A 16,567-nucleotide genomic window follows, 5' to 3' on the forward strand; every position below is an offset into this window, starting at 1 on the left:
TATCTATCTATCTATCTATCTATCTATCTATCTTTAAACTGTTTTTATCTATCTATCTATCTATCTATCTATCTATCTATCTATCTATCTATCTATCTATCTATCTATCTATCTATCTATCTATCTATCTATCTATCTATCTATCTATCTATCTATCTATCTATCTATCTATCTATCTATGAAGGTTTCCCATATGTAAATGACCACTTGTTCAGCCCCGCCCCCTGTGCGTGGTGCTTTATAAGCAGGCGCGCGCTTCTCTGCTGCGTCTCTGGAGTGCTGATCGCGTTGGAGACGCACATTCGTCGTTTCTCCCAGAACTGCGACATCACAGGTACCCGTTTTTTAACTAGCATTCACATTTTCCAGCTCTACTAGTGTTTTAATATGTGTTTATTCAGCTCGCGTAGGCCGCGAGGTGATTAAATTCCCGCGTGTTTCGGCCTTCATGGCGCACGCTGCTTTTAAAATGGCGGCAGCTCATTGAGCTCTTCATCCTCCTCATCGCCATCATCCGCTTTTATCGGCCTATTAATTCCTTAAATGTGCGTAATAATCACACCAATGTGTGTGCTGTCGTGTAAATCTAGTTTTAGCTGTTCTCGGGTGTGTTTTTCTGTCCGTTTTATTCAGCAGTTCATCTGTTTGTTTGGCTCTATTGTTTGACCTAGTTTGGATTCGCGCGCGCGCTGACCCATATCTGAATACCGCAAACTACTCTTAAATATGACGTGTTCTACGCTTTAACGCACATTAGATGCTTAAATTGTGTTTTAGGTCTTCTATAGGCCGTTTTTTTGTGAAATATTTGTGAAATATGTTTTGTTCTTGAGCTGAATGAACCGATGTGATTTGTCTTCTGAACACACCGGTGTTTGTGACGTACTGAACTGCTCGTGTACTGAATGTGTGATTTTTGCGTTAAATGTGTGTTTCTGTTCAGATCCATCATGTCTGACGAAGGGAAGCTGTTCATCGGCGGGCTGAGCTTCGACACCACCGAGCAGTCGCTAGAGGACGCCTTCTCCAAATATGGCGTGATCACCAACGGTGAGTTCCGCCACTCTGCGCCAATCACAGACTCTCTCTACGTATGATTTGCATAATGAGCTCATTGTAGGGGCTGGGCGAGGTTACAAGAAATCACATGGCGCGAAATAAGCCATCCCATATTCTGATGCCGATATTAAATCACGAATCCCACTTATGTAAATTTAACAATACACTAAATTAAGTTTATATTTATTTAAATGAGTTTTAAACTTTACTTTAAGTGTTTTATTGTTTACTAAATGTGCTCAATGTGATCACATTTCATACAATGTAAATCCTCAGGTCAAAAGTTTGATTTTAAAATTTAGAAATATATAATTGGAGACCTTAAGTCTGACCACAGGTCCAATATAATAAATACGGCTAAAAAGTTATGTAAATTAAACTTGATTTATTCAGTTCTCACAATGAGTATTTGTCTGCATCCCCATAATGGCATGTAATAGTGCTAATAAATTGAGTGCATTACAGCAATGATTTGTTTGACTGATGTGAATAATAGAGCATATGAAACAAAGGATTTTATTTCTCTAAACCAACAGCACAAACACTACTCTGATATTACTCTAAATACATTTTTATAGTGCAGCATTTTAAAGTGGGATGTGGATAAATGTTCAACTGGGTACAACAAAAATACACAATTGCAAATATTGGCTTTTAGTGTCTAAATGATAGCTATCGCCATATTGCACAACCATAGCTCATTATGATGTCTGTTTCAGTTCATGTGGCCCGAAACCGAGAAACCAACAGATCCAGAGGATTCGGTTTCGTGACCTTTGAGAATCCAGATGATGCGAAGGATGCACTGGAGGGGATGAATGGAAAGGTTAGTTTTGATTGACACTAACACAGTCCTAACCGAATGTAAAAGGACAATATTCCAGCAAGCTATCCATTTTAGTAAGGAAGACACATTTTCTGGGTTGTCTGATTAGAACTAAAGCTAATCAGACAAATTCCCATCTAGTAGCCAACAATACATTAATTTGTTAAATAAGTTAATAAAGGGATGATGTTCGCAACATCTGTTAAACGGTTTACAGCCTATTCAATCCCCAAATTAGAGGAGCTTGGACAATTCCTTATGAAAATAACAGCATGTCTTTTCTAGTTATACAAACTTCTTACAGAAGAAAAGTGACGCGCCATACTGTTCCATATGTGTGTGTTATTATACCATACGAAATGGAATTAATTTTTTTCTGTAGTACTTAAAGTGCAGTTTAGATTGCTTGTTCTGACATGGTTAATGTGGCTAAGAAATAACTATATTGTATAATGTGTTAAGGCCAGTGAAAGTCTTTCTGCAAGACTAGTGATTTAGTGTTTAGCCCTGAAACTCCTTCATAGTGGTCTTGAGTCTTGCTCGACTTGTAGAAATTGTTTTCAAAACCTTTGAGGAGACTTCAATACATTAAACTAACAAGTGGCAGTGGAAAAAAAAAGCTGACTATGATTGGCTATTTGTTGTGTTATTTAATAAATTAAATGATTTATTAAATGACACTTTAGTTCCAACCCTCATTAATCAATTAGTCAAACTAAGTCTTTCGGTCTTGTTTTGAAGCCCTCCTAAAATTGAGTTTGACATCCCTGCTTTAGGGACAGATTTATTTTGTACGCTTTTAAAGGGGACCTTTTAATATGCCCCTTTTGACAAGTCTACAATCCCTATAATCTGCAGCTGTTGTCATAGATTAAAGTATGGATCTGTTTATGCTAATGAGGGAGAGATGGGCACCAGTGGGCGGGGCTTTCCTCCTCTGTGTACAAAGAGAGAATGTCAATCAAAGTTAAGTCTGATTATAAAAAATACAATTCATGTTGACCATTAGCGGCTGCTGGAGATATCCACACACACACACACTAGGTTCCAGCATCCTAAACTAATTTGAGTTATAGCTGCCCTTTTTAAATTCTGTTGGTCTCGTCTATTTAAAGTATTAAAGGGCTGTGGCCTGAAAATAACAGCGTTTCCTTAATGTGTTCTGCAGTCTGTGGATGGCCGGACGATCCGTGTGGATGAGGCAGGGAAAGGTGGAGGTGGCGGCGGTGGCCGATCAGGTGGTGGAGGATCATACAGAGGTGGCGGAGGAAGAGGAGGTGGAGGAGGATTCTTCAGAGGAGGAAGAGGTCGAGGAGGTGCGCATACTGCTGATTAATGTGATGCCCTTACTCGCGTGTGCTCCGTTTTAACCTGCTATTGTTTTTGAAGGTGGAGGTGGTGGATATGGAGGAGGAGGAGACCGCAGTTATGGAGGAGACAGAAGCTATGGTGGTGGTGGAGGAGGATACAAGAGTGGAGGAGGTGGATATTCCTCTGGAGGTGGCGGAGGATACAACAGAGACAGGTGTGTGTGTGATTGTTGCATCACTTGTATGCGGTGCAGTTTTATTTTAGACTGCAGTGGTGAAACTGCTGCATGCTACTGGGGCGATATGAGTGAAGGATCTTAATCAGACTAATAAATAGTCAATGTACAAGTTTAGTCTTAATCTATAGAGGTTTTCCTTATTTTATAAAATGTTTCCTTCTCTGAGGCATGACGTTCAGTGGCTTTCTAAGGCCCAATCGCAATTCTACCCATTAGCACTTACCCTTACCCCTACCCCTCATTTTGCACATTCACATCAAGGGGTGGAGTGTCCCAATTCTCTTTAGAGTAAAGGTGTAGGGCTAAGGGGAAGGGGTGAATGGCCCTTCGAACGAAGATTTTTTTCAGGACTATGCTCAACCAAGGGGTAAGAACTTCCCAGAATACTCCAGTCACAACAGCAGTATTGTTGAACATGGAAGATCCACAAATTATTTTTATATATAATAATTTAAATTTTTCTCATTTCAAATTTTTACAAGCATATGGTTTAATGTTCATGTTTTACTGTCATGCTTAATAAAACTGCTAAATTTCACTCTCTATAAACCATAACTCCTGTATAGCAGTTCCTCAACATTCTCTCTGACACTGTAATCCCCTGTCAGGAAAGTGTAGAGTCTGGGAATGAGCTGCGTACAGTGTGTTTACATGATGAATATGGCCACTGTGTAAATGCACAGTACAGTTTCGATGTTATTGCCTCATTAGTTCGTCATGATAACATGATATTAAAAGCTCTTCAGTGATTTTCCTGAAGATAAATACAAAAAATAACATAACTGGAATAACTCCAGCAGTCGCCATGGTCTGAGTTCATATGAAGCAGGAGATTATGATGGTGTACAGGTGATGTAGTGGTGTCCCATTTCTTGTGGGTCCATTTATTCAGTGGGGTAGGGGTACACAAAAAATAGAGTTGTGATTGGGCCTAAATCTATCCTCAAACATGCCTTAACTGAATCAATTCTAGTTTTTGGTGTGTAATCACTTGAAATGTATTTATTTAGTGCTGCCCTAGTGTGTTTACGCTGTTGCACCACTATGCAGTGCATTTATTTTTTGTATTGTGATCTTTAAGCAACTCTTTATAAATTAAATAGTGACAATGTTTGCACAAAATAAACCAATTCATCCTGAGATTTCATACAGAAGACCAGTTTCTATCAGTTTAACTTTTTGCGTTTTTACACTTAATTTATTTTTTTTAATGTATTCTAAATATTGATTTTAAGGTAATATGGCAATAAATGGATGCGAAACAATATTGGCATAAGAAATCTCTTATTTTGTCCAGTACAATGCATTTTTAGCCATTACCAAAGTGGTGTATGTACTAAAGACTGGTTTTGTGTGTCAGACTCATGGTCTTTTCATTAGCCAGTGTGTGCATGCTTATATGTTTTTATATGTGCTGACTCAAATGTCTCTTCCTGTTGGTTTCTGCAGAGGTTCTGGTTACGGTGATCGAAGCAGCTCATACAAAGATGGCTATGATGGCTATGGTACGTATTAGCCTCTGCTCTACAGTCCCCATACAAGCATGACTGCCGTAGACTGGACAAACAGGCTTTACCTGACCTCCCACATCTGTAGTCGCCAGCTCATCTGCTTCTGTTAAATCTATTCAGTTAATCCAAGAGTCGCCCTTTGAGTTGTACCGTATATCTAGTTATTTTGCTGGAGTAGAGATTTGCTGAGTTGGAGGACCAAACGCATGACTGTGTGCTGACGGCATGTTTCATGTGCATCTTCACATAGTTAGGCTTATTTTATTTTATTCTCCTTTCCCAATGGCTGAAGCTTTTAATAGTACACATTTTAAACTAATTAAGTTGCCAGTTACATTAGTCTCATTAGTGAATGCATGCATACAAATCAACAGGGACCCCAATCACAATCTGTTTATTTTATTCATGTAGTGAAGCCATTACAGCTTTTTGATTTGAATGCATTCAGCATTAAAGGGATGGTTCACTCTAATTAATTTACTCACCCTTTACCCATTTCAGACCTGAAATGTCCTGTGGTAAAGTGTATTTTAAAGCTCTTCAAACTTGGTAACCGTTGACTTCAGTGGTTTTTGTTTTTCCCTCTTACTATGGAAGTCAGTGGTTACTAGTTTTTAAGCTTTATTTTTGTGAAATATAATATGTTTAACAAACTCAAATGTTTAAGGTGTGAGCTTTTCATCTTTGGGTGAACTATCCCTTTAGATAAGAAGTTAGCATCAGCTAAGGGAAATAAGTGCTTTGGTATAATCTCTTTATTTTTTCTTCTGTTAATTCCGCTTGGTTCAATGTTAACAAGTGTACAAAGTTGAGCAAAACATGAATAAAACACACTTTTCTTAGTAAATTTGACATGGTGTTTTTGAAAAAGCAAACCAAGTCTTCAATTGTTCATTTTACAGCCACCGCAAATAAAAGGGTCTGAAAACGCTTAAAGCTCTGTAAAAGTTTAAATGGCATCATGAAGTGCCAATCATATCACTCTTTATACATGTTCATCTCAATATATTGATTAATATACATGATCCACTCTCCAAATCCAGCGCTCAAACTCCCCTGTGTTCATGTCTGTCGGTTTAGTTAGCTGGTTAGTGTTAAATGGATAGTTCACCCAGAACTGAGAATTGTCATTTTACTCGTTTCAAAACATGTCTGGCTTTTGTTAAACACAAAAGATATTTAGAGAAATGTTGTAAACCGGTAACCATTGACTTCCATGATGGTTTGAAGAAAACCAGTAACCATTCACTTTATTTTAAGTGGCCAAAAACCGGTAACCATTGACTTCCATGATGTTTGGATGAGTGCGGACAACCGTAAAACTTACTTTTATTATTATTATTATTATTATTATTATTATTTATTTTTTTAAACCCTGAAAACCGGCTAACCTTTTATTTTATTAATATTATTTCCCCTAATATTTTGCTGCAAGCTGATAATGGGGTAACCATAATACACGAAGTCAATGGGTACTGGATTTCATCTTGTGTTCAACTAAAGAAACCCAAAGCTGTTTGAAACCAGTAAATGATTTGTCAGTTTAATGTTTTCTGAGTGAACTATCCCCATCATCATCTGTCTGAATTGTGTTGCGATTTCTTCAGTGTCTTGATGTGTGATACTTCCTCCTCAGCTGTACAAGATTAACACCCAAGACCCGACGCGTCACTGGCCGAGTGTTTCTAAAGACTCATGGATCTGTTCTTGGATATGTTGTTTCTGTTCTACTTTTAGAGGGGGAAAGGCTGTTTTTGTATTTTTATTTCTCTCGGCCGTAAATGAATGAATGTTCCTCTTCTGCACCACGAGCCTCATTTTTCTGAATCCTTTAGCGTTGCGTTTGTTGGGGTCACCGTCCGCGGTGCGACTGCTTTTATGGGGACGTAAAGAGTGTTACTGTACCTGCGCTGTCATTTATAAGAGAACAGCTGCTTCTGTTAGCTGTTAAAAAAAAAGGCACCAAATTTGTCCATGTTCGGTATCCAAACAGTGAATTCCTTTCAGACTGAGCGCTGGAGCGTCCGGCACCAGTGCAGCTGTTCTTGCGGAGGTATATCGATAAATGTCTCTGCTGCACGCCTGTGTTTTAATGATGGACTAAACCTATTCTCTCACACACACGTTATATATCGATCATTTACTTGAAAGAGAAGCAGAAATTGTGAACCGTTCACTCCAGAACTGAGATATCCTTGTGCTCTTGTTTATTCTTTGTATTGAAATTTGACTCTTTTTGTTTTTATTCATTTTTATTTTTGCTTTTTTCCAATTGTGGCTTCATGGAGCCTATTAAACTAAAACGTTTGTTCAAATGCTTCGGGTTCTGTTGTGCCTTTTCCAGACGAGTCTTCATGGGGGAATCCCATTTATACGTGATCACCTGTTTATTATCACTAAGGTGAAGTCGGGGTCTTGATTTAGGGAGGTTTGTAATCCTATAACCACATCATTTAAAGTTTAGTTTAATCCCACTGTGTGTTCAAGGGTGTGTGTGTGGTTTTCTGTATATGAATGGAAGTTTAGACTAATAAATGTCCAAAAGTGTCTAATTGTAGATTACATTTGTAAAGTTCTAAAATAAATTAATTCTAGAGCATCTGAATGGCTAGACTACAAGCTATTTTATTTAATTAGTTAAATGTGATTTATGATTTGTTTAAACCAGAGATGCCCCAAAACCAGGGGCCTGCGGGCCAAATTTGAGCCATGGTAACTTGAATTGGTCCACCATCCCATCTGAGAAGAGAGGGTGAATAATGGGAATCCTGTCATAGTCAGTTTAATGTAACCCTTTCTTTATTTTATTAACGGCTAACTGAAGTGTTAATTAAATGGTGTAAATTTATTCAGATTGTTTAAATGTGCATACTGTTGTCTGACAATGTGGAGACTTCAGTGAGCAATTCTAGGCAGATTCTGCTTAGTGCAGCATTGAACTTCACGTGTTATAAATGTGATTGTTTTATTGCAAGTTCTGATTTAAAAAGCTCTGCTGCGTTAGTTAATCCAATTTAAATTAATGTTATCTATTTATTTAGAAATTTTATTACACACTGATGTTACCCATGGCTAATGTTAAAATAGTGTGGTATATTTACAGCTCCGCTCTCACTGAGATTTGGTTTTTGGCCCTTCATTCAAAGTTTGGGCTCCCTTGGTTTAAATGATGGTGCTTTAAGCTGGTTTTAGATACTAAAATTGCAGCAAGATCGGGGTTTTGCTGCAAAATTATAAAATCTGAAATATTTTCAGCAGGTATGGAAACGATATGGGAAATTATTCCATATTTATATGTAATTGCTCTGAAATAAAGATACAAAAACAGAAGCACCGGTTTCAGGTGTTTAACATATTTGTGCTGTCAGTAATATACACCCATATGGAGCTTTAAGATTTGAATGCATCCTTTGGAAAGCTAGCGTTGCAGCTAGTCTATGCTATTTTATAAATGTAATTTTATAAGTCCTGCACGCAGCTAGTATGTGGGTGCCTGATGCTGCGTCACACTGGACTTTTCTCCCCATAGACATCCATTCATACACACGCGAATGCGTCAGACCGGAAACGCAAGGTCAAGTTTCACAGTTGACTGTTGCAAAGTTCCAGCTTGGTGAACTCTGACCTGCGAAATTGCATCCCTCGACTGTGTAAGACCAATCAAAGATCAAAACACGGCCTAGCTGGACAGAAATTAAATATGGACCAATTACTTGCTTTTTTTAAGTGTCTAATAACTTTGTTTATTTTTTCTCAGCGCTGTACTACAGAATTTCACAAACTCCAGTGTGACGGCAGCTTAAGTGCAGATGCAAATAATAATTTTTGGATAAATTCACAACTTAATTTTCCTTTTGTGTCAGAAAAATGCAAATTGATTAAATATTTGAGTTTGCATGTAATATACACCAAAATGAAGGTGCAAAATTGCGCTGGCATCTGTTCAAGGGGTTCAAACTGAAATATTTAGTGTTTTATTGACTAATATACGCTTAATATACTAATATGGAGCTTTCAGATACTAATGCACACTTAGGAAAGCTCATCGCTGCAGCTTTAGTTCAGTTTCTAAATGTGTATGATAATAGACCGATATTAGTCATGCAGTATGTGTGTGGCTTGATGCAGACTCTTAAGTTTGATTCTGATAGTTTATATAAGAGGTTTTATCCTGTATGAGTGTCAGAATAAGCCAGTTTGTTCTTCAGGTAAAACAGCTTTGTATTAAAGAAATGTGAAATATAAGCACAGAAACTTACAGGTGGCACCATATATCAGGTGTTTTTGGGCTATTTTCGTGACTAGCGTACAGTCCAACCTGAAATTCACACCCCGGGCAAATTTAGAACATTTTTATTTATTTATTTGAGACACGAAATGATCCAGGCTTCTCCCTAAAGTAGAGATGTACACGAGGCATTATTGTGGGAAATCAATATTTCTCAGATTTATTCACACTTAAACAAACGGGGCTGAATAATGTTGGGTTTGACTGTATATATATAAAAAATACCAATATGGAGCTTTTAAATACTAATGCGTCATTAGAAATCACTGCGGTGTTACCTTTAAAAGAGCGCCTGAGATTAGACTTGGCTAATATTTTAGAGATGTTTTTAAAAATCTGTAATTAGCAGGAGATCATTGAGCGCTAGTGTTCGAGTGGTGTGATGCACACACTTCTCTAATGTTTTATATAACTAAATACATCTGCGTTTACTTAATTTACATCACTAGTTTTACTTTATGATGCAGGATTGAATGCTGTCAGAGAACATGCACTCATCAATTGCCCAGTAGTGTGCAAATGTGGAAAATTGGTGTCTCATTTAACAAATATTTACTCATATCTTTATCAGATTGCTCACGTGTTTACTTTAATTGAATATTAATGAGATGATGTCATTATGCTGTTGTCTTGCCGACAGCCAATCACTGCACTGCTGATCATCTCAGACCTGAGGCCTGTTGCACACATCCAGTTGTAAGTTTCAGGTTGACAAATCCAAAGACATGTAAACTGCCTAAGATCAGCTCTGGATATAAATGTTCTGTGTTTGCTCAGGGTTTAACCCAGAGTTAGGGATTGAGTTAGTCACATACAACAGTTCTTACTCGCTATACTTTAAATCACTGAATCTGCAGATCAACTAAATTCTGTGCAGAAATTGCAGAATCTGTCTGGCCCTGGAATATAGTGTTTATTTATCATTTCAACTGTACAAAAAGCTGTAATATAAATGGAGAAACCATAAAGGTTTATTTTCGTAATCTAGATAAGAGAAAACCTTAGTTTTTACTTAGATTTGAGTCTCTTTATATGCTTTAAATATTAACATTACCAACTAATTTACACTATTAAAGTATTCATCGACAGCCCTTTCATTTCACTGAGTAATGATAATAAAAAATCCTCATCCAATGACTGACTCTTAAGAAATCAATCACGTTATCCTCGTTAGGCCTGTGATTGGCTGTTCATTACTAACGTCCCGCCTTCATCTGCATGAACTCGAGATCAAAGCCAGAGTTAACAGAGAAGGCAAAGACAGCCTGATCACACCGCTGTACTTACACCAACCTGAAACTAATTCTGTAATCCAGAGTTTGTTCATCCAGCATCACAGTACTGGAACCAGGGAGATGAGTTACAGCCAGTTCAGTTCCTCAAACAAGTTAGTGAATCAGATTAAAATATGTGAAAGGGCTGAGGCCTGTTAAGATGGAAATGGCTTATGTGTAATGCATTACAGATAGAGACTATGTAAATTACCTAAACTAATGATCAATATTCTCTTTAATAATTGTGTCTTTAAGTGCTTTATACTTTCCTTTTGGAGTTTATTTGCGTTGGCTGATAGAGTCGTGAGAGACACAGACGGCACACGCATATTAGCATGTTGGAGAAATGATTTGTTTAGATTGTATAATTACAGAATATAAATTATATTTGACCATATATTGACCAGCAAATACAGTCAGCTGGTCTCAGCGCTTATTTTCTTTTTCAACTTGCGATGACTGAATCATCAATCCACTGATCATATATTCTGTGCAGGATTTTTCAGATTTTCCATATTTCTGTCAGGTTGGACAGTCTGGAACAGAATTCTCTGCAGAATCCAGCATAACTAAGCTTTGTATTATTACATATTATATTACTACATATTAAAACTTCATCTGTATATTAAAGAAAAATCTCTTTAATGAATTACTGATAAAGTTCTGTCTAAAATATATACTAAACATTCACTTAAATCTTATCCTAGATAATCCTATCTGTAAAGTTGTTTTACTATTTAGTAACCTTTAATTTGGAGCAAGTGAAACTGGGGGAGTGGCTTTACTGTCACTTTGCTCACAGCTTATTGGTAGAATTTGGGTTTGTCTCTAAACCTGAACATATCTTGAACAGAACCTGGACATACCATGAACTTAACCAAAACAAAATATGAACATGACCAGAACATATCCTGAAGTTAACCAGAACTAAACCTGAATATATCCTGAACGTAACCTGAATAAATTGTGAAAATAAGCAAAACGTATCCTAAAAATAACCAGAACTAAACCTGAACACAACCAAAACATATTCTGAACATAACCCAATCAAAACCAGAACAAATCTTGGACACAACCAAAACATGTTGAACATAACCTGATCAAAACTAGAACAAATCCTGAACATAACCAGAAACAATTGTGAAACATAACCTTAACAAAACTTGAACATAACCAAAACATATCCTGAACATAACCTGACCCAGAGCAGGTTAGCCATGCAGTGTGTTACCATGTTGACAAAGAATGGTCAAATCTAAGCTACGTTTATGGTACATAAAAACCCCAGATTGAAAATAATTGAAGTAAATAATCGAGCAGCACTTAACCTGCCAGTTCGTGTAGTGTAAGATGTTGAGTGTGTTTATCTGCATGATACTTCATAAACCCAAGTGCTCTGTCCCTCCAAAGCAGGCAAACAAGACCTGAACTTTACCAGAACAAACCTGAGCATATTGAACTTAACCAGAACAAAATCTTATCGAGGATGAATCCCAACCATAACCAGAACAAAATCTGAACATAACCTGACCATAACTAGAAGAAAACCATGACATATTGAGAATGAATCCTGAATATAACCAGAACATAGCCTGAACTAAACCAGAACATATCTTGAACCTAACCAAAACAAAACGTTGACATTGAGAAGAAATCATGTGCATAACCTGAACATAACCTGATCATAAGCAGCTCCTGTAGAGTTGGTGGCCGTGGGTGCAGCTCTGGGTTTTCCTCTGCAGAAGTGAATCCTGAAGAGTGTCGGCGAGGTAAAACTCCTTTGCTCTCCTGTTGACTTCTTCAGCTCAGCTCTCCAGTGCGTCTGCATGGTGTGTTGTTGCTCTTCTGTTCCTCTGCCTCAACTCAATGACACTTTCCTCTCATTTTATTATCAGCTATTAGAGAAAGTCCTTAAAATGTTTGCATAGTTATACGACAACAGATGCAGCTCATTCTGTCAAACGCTAGCAGAGGTTTTGAAATGTGTTTGATCAGGAGTTCTCTGATTAATATCTGATTTTTATTTCATCTATAATCTTCTGTCTTTGCTTTTGTTCAGGTTAAGTGTACATGGAGACGAGTGTTTGAAGAGGGTTGAGGATGATGAAGATGATGGAGTTTCTGGAAGGCTGAGGTTAGTGGAGATACAGATATCAAGATTCATATTCAATTCTTTCCCAAATTATGTTTAACAGAGCTATCCTATCCTATTTTTTTATCTTCTGGAGAAAGTTTTTGTTGTTGTTGTTAAGCTCAATATTATTAGCCCCTTCAGCAATATTAGTGTTGGATTGTCTCCAGAATAAACCACTGTTATACAATGACTTGCCTAATTACCCTAACTTTACCCTAATTACCCTAGTGAAGCCTTTAAATGTCACTTTAAGCTGAATACTAGTGTCTTGAAGAATATCTAGTCTAATATTATGGCAAAGAGAAAAATTAGTTATTAAAGATGAGTTATTAAAACTATTATGAGTAGAAATCTGCTCTCCGTTAAACAGAAATTGGGAAATATTTGGATAAATAATTAAAATTACACAAGCACTACTGATTTTGTCTATAACTGCTTTGCTTATTCGTTTTATTATTTTGCACAGGAAAATCAATACAATAAAAACCTCCATTATTTATAGTGTGCAGGGAGAGTTGGAAACGCTCATTTAGAGACTCATAAGCAATGAAAAATGAAGATTGTACAATTATAGACAGTGCTAAACGATAAGAACTAATATGTAAATATAATTAAATACAAGTGACCTGCTATTCATGTCAACATAAATATATAAATATAGATATGTGTATATATATATATTAGGGGTGTAACAGATCAAGGTTGATGCGCGATTGGTATGGATCACAACCCACGGTTCAGAACACACATGGTCCATGGATTAATACATATATTTTTTACTGGTGGATTAATCCTAAATGTGTAATGATCACAGAGAGATGGCCTCTCACTCATTCAGATCACATGTATTAAAGCATTTCGGCTTTCCTGTAAAATATAATGATGACAGAAGAAGGTGTGGTGGGTTATTCAGGGTGTGGAGGGTTTCTTTAAAGGTGTTTTCTGTCACTACATGTTGAGCCTGCATTAATGCATTCAGTGTAAGATGCATGATTAACCATTAAAAGATCAGGATCTTAACACCCATACAACATACATTCAAGAGTTCCCACTTAGATATGCTTGGCGTTAAAGCAGGTTTGGCATGGGAGAAAACCCAGAGCTCAGAGATATTTGAGCCCAGGGCTCCCGCCCGGTCAACAAGCATATCAGGAGATCTGAGATCAGGTATCGAGAGCTCCCCCTTTAGAAAATGGAGGAAAAGGAGGAGATGGGGTGGAAGGGGGGATTTTTCCAAATGAAGAGTAGGAACAGTAGGGAGAAAATGATCCATTTATAGTAAACTAGGATCACTCTGATTGGATTATTACTGATTACAGATGAGCGGCCAGATGTGCTCAATCATATCACATGCTCCTCTCCAAATGAGTTTATGAAACTTCACTTATAAATGATGGTGATTTACATGTTTATTAATATTTCAATCGCTGCATTCAAATCTGAAAACACAAACATCAATAGAGAGAGATTGAGTCTTTAGTCTTTAGAGTGAGTTATGACGTTACAGTCAAACAGCACAGCAGCACTGGGATTATAGTTCAGATATAACCCCTGATGTTTATAGTGAAGATTAAAATCATCATCATATGCATTTAACAACACTCAAATCTACATCAAAGTAGGCAGCAGTTACGTTATTTAACCAACACGAGGTGACAACCAGCCATCAAAAACATGCCCTGAATAATTCTTCAGAAATGATCATCGGTCACCGACCCTGCGTTTTTGGTATGGCGAGACTTAGGTTTAATATATTTCAGAGATTTGTATGGGGATGGTATCTTCTGCTCTTATACAATGTTATCTTCTGAATTAGAACTCGCACCTTCACATCTTTTCCGTTATTTACAAACCAGGCACTGCGCTGGTTCTTTATTCCCAAATTTTCCCTGCCTGCCACCAAAGTTGGTATGGGAGGATTTTCTTACATATAATATTTTGGAAAAGGCACCAATTTCAAGAACCTATTGTCAGCTTATCGATTTGGAGGACCGTAGTACTGCTAAAATTAAAAGTGCCTGGGAGTTTGAGTTGGGTGAAAAGTTTGAGGTTGACTGGTGGGCAAAGGCTGTTGACAGAATCTATTCAAGTTCAATATGTGCCCGGCTTTCACTCATACAGTTTAAAATATTCCATAGGGTTCATTACTCCAAAGCTCTGCTCTCTAGGTTTTATCCTAATGTGGATGACAAGTGTGACAGATGTCACATGTCACCCTGCAACTTGAGTCATATGTTTTTTTTCTGCCCAGTACTACAAAACTACTGGAATAATTATTTTGAAACCTTGTCAAAAATATTCCAAACTAAAGTGTATATCTGTCCCACCACTGCAATTTTTGGATCCCCAAGGATTGGACCCGATTTACATTTAAACAGTTAGAGGTACTTGCCTTTACCTCATTCTTAGCTAGACGACGGATCTTATTTCTGTGGAAGTCGTCTAAACCACCAAGTGTTTCACAGTGGCTTGTAGACACCATGTACTTTCTGAAGGTAGAAAAGATCAGATGCTCTCGCTCTGCCGATTACACATCTTTTTACGATAAATGGCAACCCCTCATAACTTACTTTCAGTCGCTCATAAGTTTGTCCACTGATTGTATTTTTCCAATTCATTGACATCACCTCCTCCACCCCCCCTTTTCTTCCCCCCCTACTTTTATCATGTTTTTATTTATTTATTATTATTATTTTTTTTACTATTATTATTTTATTTACTCCTTTTTATTTAGTATTGTTGCTGTTATTATTGTCATGTTATTTATCTTTTTTTTTTATATATAAATGTTTTATTGTTCTGTCACAAAAATTTAAAAGTGGAAAGTCTTTCACTATGTCTGCCATATCAGTCATTTATGTTCTTTTCACTCAATAAAAAAAAAAAAAAAAAAAAGAAATGATCATCTAACAATGAAACATGAAGATTTCTGAGAGAAGAACTGAATCCTTTAATGAAGACGAGACTAAATAAATCTGACAAATATAATGTTGGATTTCTACATTCAGCGTCATCAGTGTATTGATCACAGGACTGAATATTTACTGTTTATTTGACTTCAGATGATTATTTCTGCATTGTATTTTTCATAAATCACAGCTTCTCAGCTCTGTTTGGTAAACCCGAAAGTGTCCTGCAGTGCTGTTTCTGTAATTAATCGTCTCCCCTTTTTGGCTGATCCGACATATTGTCTGATCCGTGACTGTGATCCAAACCGGGACATGTGAGATCTCTTACACCAATAATATATATAATTCATAAGTTACACAGAACAGTGTGAACATTTTCCTGCATAGTTTTTAACATTCATTAGGAACATGTCTTTGCTACTCTGGGTCAACCGTTCCATAATTTCATACCTCTAAATGTTCTCTGATTAATTTGATGGACATTGAATATGTATTGCTGACAAATATGCTAAATGGAGTGGTTTGGAGGACAGTGGTGAACAATCAGGATTTCAGCTCATATTTCATGAGTATTGGCTATAATCTTTAATGTATTTTAATGTCTTATTAAAAGTTTATTTCACTAAACATGCTGGACCAGCTTTTTGGATGTAGAAATCACTGTTAAGCTTTAAAATCCCTCTTCATCTTTGATCCTTTTCCCGTTTCCATTTATATTTACCTTGTTTTATTTATATTTCAAGGACTCATTTCTTAATTGTTTCAGTCTTATTCTAAATAATTCTACAAACAATACCCCACTCTGACGACATGAAAATATGATCAATGCTGTTATAATATGATATGCAGTACCCATATCACACAGAGAGGTGCTATGAAAGACATTGACTTCATGTGCATATTTATTTCAGTGGTTATTTATTCAGATTTGACCAATCAGAATTAGTAGAGTTTTCATGATCAGCGTTAATAACAGCAGTAATGAATCCCTCACAGGCATCAGATGATGGAGGATGA

General features: G+C 36.9%; 1 protein-coding gene across 2 annotated transcripts; it reads left to right on the plus strand.

Moving 5' to 3' along the window:
* The first annotated feature begins 236 nt into the window (after positions 1-236).
* On the plus strand, positions 237-12,639 carry cirbpa (cold inducible RNA binding protein a). 2 transcript variants are annotated; one of them, XM_056446851.1, is made up of 7 exons: positions 237-334; positions 944-1,050; positions 1,779-1,885; positions 3,054-3,201; positions 3,275-3,410; positions 4,884-4,939; positions 12,567-12,639. In XM_056446851.1, the coding sequence occupies exons 2-7, from the start codon at positions 951-953 to the stop codon at positions 12,569-12,571; spliced, it is 552 nt and encodes a 183-aa protein (XP_056302826.1). In that variant the 5' UTR covers positions 237-334; positions 944-950; the 3' UTR covers positions 12,572-12,639. The 2 variants fall into 2 exon arrangements, with proteins under 2 accessions (XP_056302826.1, XP_056302818.1); XM_056446843.1 differs by lacking the exon at positions 12,567-12,639 and adding an exon at positions 6,582-6,696.
* Positions 12,640-16,567: the final 3,928 nt, after the last annotated feature.

This window comes from Danio aesculapii, chromosome 2 (assembly GCF_903798145.1).
Source record: "Danio aesculapii chromosome 2, fDanAes4.1, whole genome shotgun sequence".
Lineage (NCBI taxonomy): Eukaryota > Metazoa > Chordata > Actinopteri > Cypriniformes > Danionidae > Danio > Danio aesculapii.

Excerpts from the sequence above, each read along its gene's own strand:
- cirbpa (XM_056446843.1), top strand. The coding sequence starts at position 951 with ATGTCTGACGAAGGGAAGCTGTTCATCGGCGGGCTGAGCTTCGACACC. Across the intron at positions 3,202-3,274 it reads AGGAGGAAGAGGTCGAGGAG|GTGGAGGTGGTGGATATGGA; the intron begins GTGCGCATACTG and ends TTGTTTTTGAAG. Across the intron at positions 3,411-4,883 it reads GGAGGATACAACAGAGACAG|AGGTTCTGGTTACGGTGATC; the intron begins GTGTGTGTGTGA and ends TGGTTTCTGCAG.